This window comes from Lepeophtheirus salmonis, chromosome 8 (assembly GCF_016086655.4).
Source record: "Lepeophtheirus salmonis chromosome 8, UVic_Lsal_1.4, whole genome shotgun sequence".
NCBI lineage: Eukaryota > Metazoa > Arthropoda > Copepoda > Siphonostomatoida > Caligidae > Lepeophtheirus > Lepeophtheirus salmonis.
Window position 1 is genome coordinate 37,882,672 of NC_052138.2, and position 7,916 is coordinate 37,890,587.

The 7,916-nt window shown below is 33.1% G+C and overlaps 1 protein-coding gene across 1 annotated transcript; it reads right to left on the reverse strand.

Annotated features, from left to right (window-relative positions):
• Nucleotides 1–384: 384 nt before the first annotated feature.
• Nucleotides 385–4,023, reverse strand: LOC121122509 (uncharacterized). Its single transcript, XM_040717528.2, has 4 exons — nucleotides 3,596–4,023; nucleotides 2,713–2,851; nucleotides 2,153–2,646; nucleotides 385–2,117 (listed from the first exon to the last, which is right to left on the reverse strand). Exons 1-4 carry the CDS (start codon nucleotides 3,771–3,773, stop codon nucleotides 583–585), a joined length of 2,346 nt encoding a protein of 781 aa, XP_040573462.1. The 5' UTR covers nucleotides 3,774–4,023; the 3' UTR covers nucleotides 385–582.
• Between the last annotated feature and the right edge of the window lie 3,893 nt (nucleotides 4,024–7,916).

A 7,916-nucleotide genomic window follows, 5' to 3' on the forward strand; every position in this document is an offset into this window, starting at 1 on the left:
CATAACGAAATACCTTTTGTAATTCATTAGTAAAATTAAATTGTCAACAACTTGTTTTTTTGCTATGTATTGTAAAGGATTTATTGGAAAAAAGGGAGGAAAAATTAGTGAGCTTAAAGAGAGATTAGAGTACGTAGAAAGATAATCACTTGCTATATAGACTGAATAGAAAATAATCTAATCTTAATATTTCAGTTGACAAATTAGCTTAGGCCAAAACTACAAAGTGTAGTTTATACACTTCAAGGACTTGTTTATCCATGATGACTATGTCTTTGACGTGGATGAGCACAAGGGATTCATAGATTGTTTTAAAGAAATAATCCCTTTTATTTGTGAAGTTTTATCACCAACCCTCTCCCCCCAATCAATAAAATGCATAAGTTGTATGAGGGAAAACAAATAAAAAAAAATTGTTTGTATATTGAATCAGAGTATTATAATACAGATAGATATTTCAAAAATTATTGATATAAAAAAATGAATACATTTTTTTATAGATATAAGCGTTTGATGGTTTCAAATCAAGTTAAAACTCGGATAAATTGAAATTTAGTTATCATTTTCTTGGAAAAGAAAGATTTATTTGGAAGGTGCACCATAAGAGGGGAGGGTATCTTCTTCTTGAGAGCTTCCTGCAAGTACGGAGTCCACAAAGCTGTTTGGTAGGGAAACATCATAATCAACACTGTCAAAACCATTATTTCCTGATGAAGTGAAAGTTGTAGTTGTTACGGTTTGTTTTCCAGATCCAGTAGGGAAAGAAATGGGTTGGAATGATGGGTTGCCAAATCCTTGACTGCCGGAGGATTGGAATGAAGAAGATCCTTGAGCACCAAAGTTGATAGGTTTACCGGATTGGAACTTAGTTATGGTAACTTTTTGGTTGACAATCTTGTTTCCAGATCCAGATGATCCAGAGCTGCTTCCACTTCCTTCATTGGAGGATGAAAAACTACTGAATGAATTTCCTGAAGAGGATCCTCCTGTTTGTGATGATGATCCAGAAAATCTATTTCCGCTTCCACTGGAACCAGATTGGGTAGATGAACCAAAAAATCCATTTCCAGATTGGCTAGATGAATCAAAGAATCCATTTTCAGATTCAGCAGTAACTGCTGAAATTGGTCTTGATCCAGAGCCAGATGCAAAAGAAGATGTGCTAAACCCACTTGAAGGTCTTGAGGATTGGGTTATTTCAGGTCTTGATCCAGAGCTTGAGCTAGAAGTGAAGGTAGATGTGCCAGATTGGAATCCACTGTTTCCACCTGATGGTCTTGAGGGTCTCGCAGTTTGGGGTCTGGATCCAGAGCTGGAGCTAGAAGTGAAGGTAGATGTGCCAGATTGGAATCCACTGTTTCCACCTGATGGTCTTGAGGGTCTCCCAGTTTGGGGTCTGGATCCAGAGCTGGAACTAGAAGTGAAGGTAGATGAGCCAGATTGGAATCCACTGTTTCCACCTGATGGTCTTGAGGGTCTCCCAGTTTGGGGTCTGGATCCAGAGCTGGAGCTAGAAGTGAAGGTCGATGAGCCAGATTGGAATCCACTGTTTCCACCTGATGGTCTTGAGGGTCTCCCAGTTTGGGGTCTGGATCCAGAGCTGGAGCTAGAAGTGAAAGTAGATGTGCCAGATTGGAATCCACTGTTTCCACCGGATGGTCTTGAGGGTCTCCCAGTTTGGGGTCTGGATCCAGAGCTGGAGCTAGATGTGCCAGATTGGAATCCAGTGTTTCCACCTGATGGTCTAGAAGATTGGGGTCTTTCGGGCCTTGATCCAGAGCTTGAACCAGATGTGAAGCTAGATGTGCCAGATTGGAATCCAGTGTTTCCACCAGATGGTCTAGAAGATTGGGGCCTTGCGGGTCTTGATCCAGAGCTTGAACCAGATGTGAAGCTAGATGTGCCAGATTGGAATCCAGTGTTTCCACCAGATGGTCTAGAAGATTGGGGCCTTGCGGGTCTTGATCCAGAGCTTGAACCAGAAGTGAAGGTAGATGTACTAGATTGGAATCCATTTCCACCTGAAGGTCTTGCAGGTCTAGTAGATTGGGGTCTTGATCCAGAGCTTGAACCAGATGTGAAACTGGATGTGCTACATTGGAATCCACTGTTTCCACCTGAGGTCTTGATCAAAGCAGCCAGATGTTTCCACCTGATGGTCTAGGAGATTGGGGTCTTCCGGGTCTGGATCCAGAGCTAGAGCTGGAAGTGAAAGTAGATGTACTTGATTGGAACCCGTTACTTCCTGTGGATGGTCGTCCAGGCCGTTGTCCAGTAGCACCTGATTGGAATCCAGTGTTTCCACCTGAAGGTCGTACAGGCCTTTGTCCAGCACCACCTGATGGGAATCCAGTGTTTCCACCTGATGGTCTTGAAGGTCCTTGAGGAGTAGCTGGTCTACCTGCACCAGGAGTGGCTACACCGATTCCAAATTGTCCAAAGTTTTCGGCAATTCCTAATTGCTCTAAAGTAATAGGAGATGTTTGTGGACGAAGTGCATTACTAGCTTGACCAAACACAGTGTTGATAAAGTCAGAAGTGGGACGTCCTTGAATTTGATCATCAGTAGCTAAGGGAGTATCTTCTACACCAATCAATTGATTAACTCCAGCGAATGAGTTGGTAGAAGAACAATCAACTGTAAACCTAATGATAAATACATACTAGGCTTTTAAACAAATCTACTAATTGAAATTAATTATTCGAACTTACCACCACTCACAAGTTAAGATTTGTTGGTTGAAAATTGTACCATTTGGACAGAGAAAAGATACTTTTTGGCCAGGAGCATCACTTTGTGTCTTGCAGACATGATATCCTTGGCATCCTAAGTCAACGTCAGCATAATATCCTACAAAAAAAAGTTTAATTTATTTCAAAGAATAATTAACAAAAAAAGTGTCATTTAAATTTTATTCATAAGAAGACTAAAGAGAAACGGACTTAATCAACATATCTACATGTTATTTCATACGTAAAAAAAGATTATGAAATTTTTCAAAACTTGTGTCGCAAGGAAAAAAAAGAACAAAAACAAGAGAGTTATCGATACTAAAAATCAAGAAAAAAAATAAATAAACAAAACAATGCTATGGTCAAGTAATTACAACTTTAACAAAGTATATTTTAACATTCTTATTTTCGTTCATTCATTGTTGATATAATCTCACTCAGGTCCTACTCTAATGTAAATACATTCTACCTTTGAAATTTGAAATAAACAACAATAAAATCAAGCATTTCCATATTTAAAAAGATGCAGTCAGTTTCATGTATGTATAAAATTAATTATTTCATAACTAATTTTATGTCCTCATCGTTTTTTTTTCCATTTTTGAACTATAACTATATCTGTGTAATTAATCACATGTAGTTTATTTTGCTATGTCAACTGATGTGTGACTTATTGAGTCTCTACTGAAAGAATAGGAAGATATGTGAATATCCCCAATTTAAATTGCACTTCCGTGGGAAGAAAATTAATAAAGAATAACTATTTTAATCACAAAATGACCACATTTGTTCTATGAAAACGATAATCACTCTGAACAACTTACATAGTCCATCAAATATATAATAAATTTGTCTACAATACCTCCGACAACTTTGTCAGTACACGAAAATGGTGATCCAGTGGCGTCATTAAAAACAGGATAGTCAACTCCGGGCTCTCCAGGAATTGATTCACGTAGCCAATCCAAGGGATCATCAGATCCTTCATGGTTTCCAGCAACAAGTGCTACGGCACTGAATATAAGTAATAAATGCTTCATCTTTCTCTCTTTGAATCTCGAATAATTATTATTTAAAACTCAATTAACAAAAAATAAATCACTTTTATTTGGTTGGAGTTTGTTTGTTTCTTTTATACTATACAACTCCTCAAATTAAAAACAATGTTTTTTTTTGTTGTCCAAAAGGCACGGATGTTAATTCACAACTGATGTTGAACCTCCATAATGGATCTTCTTAAATAGTCCTTCCTCCCCCTCCACCATATGAAGAAGATACCTTGCGAAAAACGGCTTGATGATATCCGCTTCCTTCATGACCTTAGACGCGTAGTAGCACCAGCGTTGTTTTTCTTTCTTCTTCAGTTATAAGAAAAAAGTATGGGCTACAATATTTTGCAGGAATTTATTATCTTTTTCCCTTTCAAGACGAGTACTTTTGTTGTTATTGATGTCGTCGTCGTCGTCGTTGATTCATCTTTACGGGTGTAGGTACCCATGTACGGAAAAACCCAGGGCAGGTCTTTTCAAGATACAAGCAGTTATATTAAAGAAATGGGCTCAATTTAGGATCTACATTTGTCATGAAACATTTTTGATATCTCAAATTAAATACACTATTATTCATATATTTGGTCTGTCAACATAAAAACAATACATTATGCTTTTTTCTCCAAATTGAGTTTAGATTACATTTGTACCCTTTGAATCTAGTGAACTGAAACAAACATAGTATTCCTATTAACCCTAGTGAAACATCGCAAATTGCACTTAAAGTAGTCCGAATTGATCCTTACAATAAAGGAATGATACATCCGCAGATTTAATTTGAAAGGGGACATAAAAATGATTCTAAGCTATAGCTAAAACATTTGGGTATTTTAATTCCTCTCTTTAATTTGAATGCAATGACTATAATTTTCTCAAAAATGTCAATGAATTATTCAGTTCTATATATTTTTTAATGTACAAAAATAAATTAGGGTTTTTTCTATTTTTTAGATTTTTGTTTTTATGTTGATGCATTGATATATTGCTCGTCAACACAAAAACACGCTAGAATGTTTTTCTCCCGATTAATTGTGTATTACCAATGTATATATTTTTTTAACCTTTTGCATTTAAAGTAGTCAAAATTGATACTTACAATAAGATAGCCTCTTACAAATAAAATTTGTAAGAGGCTATAAACGGACCAATATAAGTTCTATTAACTTAATACAGGCTTTAAAAAATGGCGAAAAAATCAACAACAACAATCAAGTATCTTAGCTCATCTTTTTTATTTGAATACAAAGACTATCATTCACTCAAATATTTTCCATTAATTATTTGGCAGTACAAATATATTTTATTTTGTACAAAAATAAATTGGGATTGTCTCATTTTATATATTTTGTTTAATATTGTGGTATTGTTGACCCATTAATATATTACTAATCAGAACATAAGCAAACTATTTACTAGTTGTCTGTATGTTTATATAAAGTAAAATAATAAATTCGCATTTTCTATTTTTCTTGATTTTGTTTAATGTTATTTTTATTTTGACGCACAACATATATTTTTGGACATAGATTCCATTTATACCTGGTGTTGCAAAAAGTTAAAAACTTATAACTTAATTTTATAACTGCTTATAACTTTTCCATCCCCTTAGGGGCTTTTTCCACTCTCCTTCTTAGTCAATCTTAACAGTGCAGAAGGCAACACTCAGTAGGGAGAGTATGTAGGAAGGCCGAGAGAGCCTGGTCTACTTGAAACTCAAAATGTAAAAAAATACAACCTGCCTCCCCCCTCTCTTACTATAAATTTAAAAATCACCAATGTGTTGCGTCTGTCCAAATAAATTGTTTTTCAACATTATGTGCTCAACTTTCCACTTTTCTCCCCATCCAGACTTTTTGTGGAGATTTTTGCCGTCTTCTTATGAGTTTTTAAAAACCTAAATGGTCGTACATGTCCCATTTAAATGATTTGCAATATTTGAGATGCTTCACTCCATGCAATCCAAAGTCAAATCTGCTGGCGTTTACTCATAAAAGTAATTTATAATTTATTAAACTTTTAAGGGGAGCGTGACTAAACCTCTCAGACACTATTTTCAGGGTATATACTTTTTTTTGAAACCTCCTGTATAACCTGCAATCAATAAAAAACAAATTTGAATTGATATATAGTAATAGTTGACTTTTAAGGTAATTTTGTAATTCTTCTAATTAAGTAAGAAAAATTCCAGAGCAGTTCTTTTTAAGATAAAAACAGATCTTATGTAAATGAGAGAAATGTGTTCAAGTTAGTGCTGTTTTGGCTCGAAGCACACTTTGATCCGATTTCTGCTGATTTGTAAAATAGGAAAATAAACAAAATGACTTAATGTTTTATTGAGTCGGCATGTATTTTTATCATTGAATCTCATGAAGTGTTTTCCTTTTGAGGGTCCGTAATTATGGTGCAGAGTAGGAACTTATTTTTATAATAAGGACGTACATACTGATGATAACCACTGATAAATAATATCAAGGTATTGTGTAGGCTTACGCAAAATTGAGCCTATTACTATATTTAACAAACGTTGTAATTTCAAGAGAGTCCGCCAAATTTCTAAATAAAGGATTTTAAAATTTGTATCCATAAAAAAAAAATTTCAAAAATATCCCATGGCTTAAATAATTTGCATTTAATATTATTTATCACAGTTGTATTTTTTTAAATTTTGAAATACATCTATCAACTGATTGGAAAAGACTCAATAAATTAAATGATATTAGTTACGGCAAAACTATAAATATAAAAACTACATTTTAGTAAAAACAATAACCTTTAAATACAATTTCTATCAAATATCTCCAATAAAAGTTTACAATAATTGTTGATTTTTGTTCTTAATAATAAATATTAAAAACCCAGCATCGCCAGTATAGTTAGCCGTCGGATAAATTCCATATTTTGCTTAAATGATATAGAATATAACTCGCAAAAAAAATCCTCAGTGTTACTTTACATTTTTCATGAGCGTTCTCAAACATAACTACTCAATACTTATATCAATTCAAATGTGTTCTATCCTCAAAAATGTAAGAATAATAATTAGAGTTTGAGAAAAAAAAAAAAAAGCTTGGATGTCTGATTGTTGATGGATACTTTAATCTTTAGGGCACTCACTCATAAAAACAAAAAACAAAAACCATTAATTTCAACATACAAGCGTTCATACTTAATTCAAATCTTAACATATGCTGAAAATATACATTAATTATGATATACATAAGAGACCAATAATTTAAAAAAAAGTGTTTTTATATAATCAAACAGAAAGACAAACTTTTAATTAATATAAATATTATACAACTTTGAGATAAATTGTATAGATTTAGCTTGTTTTGGTAATTGAAAAAAAGGGACTGTTCTCAAATTTCCCCTCATTTATTGAACAACCACTTGAATAGTGAAAATACATTAAAGTCCATATTTATGCAATTTTCTTATTTGGTTTGCAAATTAAAGCTACTTTAAAACCAATATAAATAGGTACATTATTTGTTTCAGTATTGGAGGTAATTTTCTTATTAACTTTTGAAATGCAAATAAGGTAAGTTCCGAACGTTTTTAACTAGTTTTTATATTTGATGTATATTTTAAATGGTAGCTTATAAAATATGAAACCCTTAAAAGCAAAACTATCTATATTTTAGTATAGATGTAACTTACTGAGTCAAATTTTGATACAAATATTTCAATTGATGGTAAAAATGATCAAAAATATAAATTATACAAAAACCATGTAAAAATGACTACATTATTACAAAAAATATAAATCCTCTAATAAACTACATGTAGTTTCATTATAAACTTTTATCAAATATCTCAAAGAAAAGATGGCAAAAATGTTTTATTTTTCTTGTGCTTTTTTGAATTATATTAGACTATTGTCATTTAAATTTTGTGGCTGTAGCTTTTTGATATTAAAAAAAGACCATGTTGCATCTGTTCTTTGTTGTAAGTGTCCACAGTTACAGAAAAAGTCATAGTGATTAGTCTCGTCGTACGTTAAATGCAGATAACAGGGATTTTTTTGTAGGTGGATAAAAATTGCCTTACTTGGTTTATCAGAAAGTTATGACCTTGTAACTATAGTGGAAATGAAAAATAAGTAATTACAGTTTTGAGGGATGTTATAATTGT

What these genes read in the sequence shown, in the direction of transcription:
- LOC121122509 (XM_040717528.2), bottom strand. Translation starts at nt 3,773, where the DNA reads ATGAAGCATTTATTACTTATATTCAGTGCCGTAGCACTTGTTGCTGGA. An exon ending in TACTGACAAAGTTGTCGGAG is followed by an intron (nt 2,852 to 3,595) that starts GTATTGTAGACA and finishes TTTTTTTTGTAG; the next exon opens with GATATTATGCTGACGTTGAC. An exon ending in CCAATCTCCTAGACCATCAG is followed by an intron (nt 2,118 to 2,152) that starts GTGGAAACATCT and finishes TCAAGACCTCAG; the next exon opens with GTGGAAACAGTGGATTCCAA.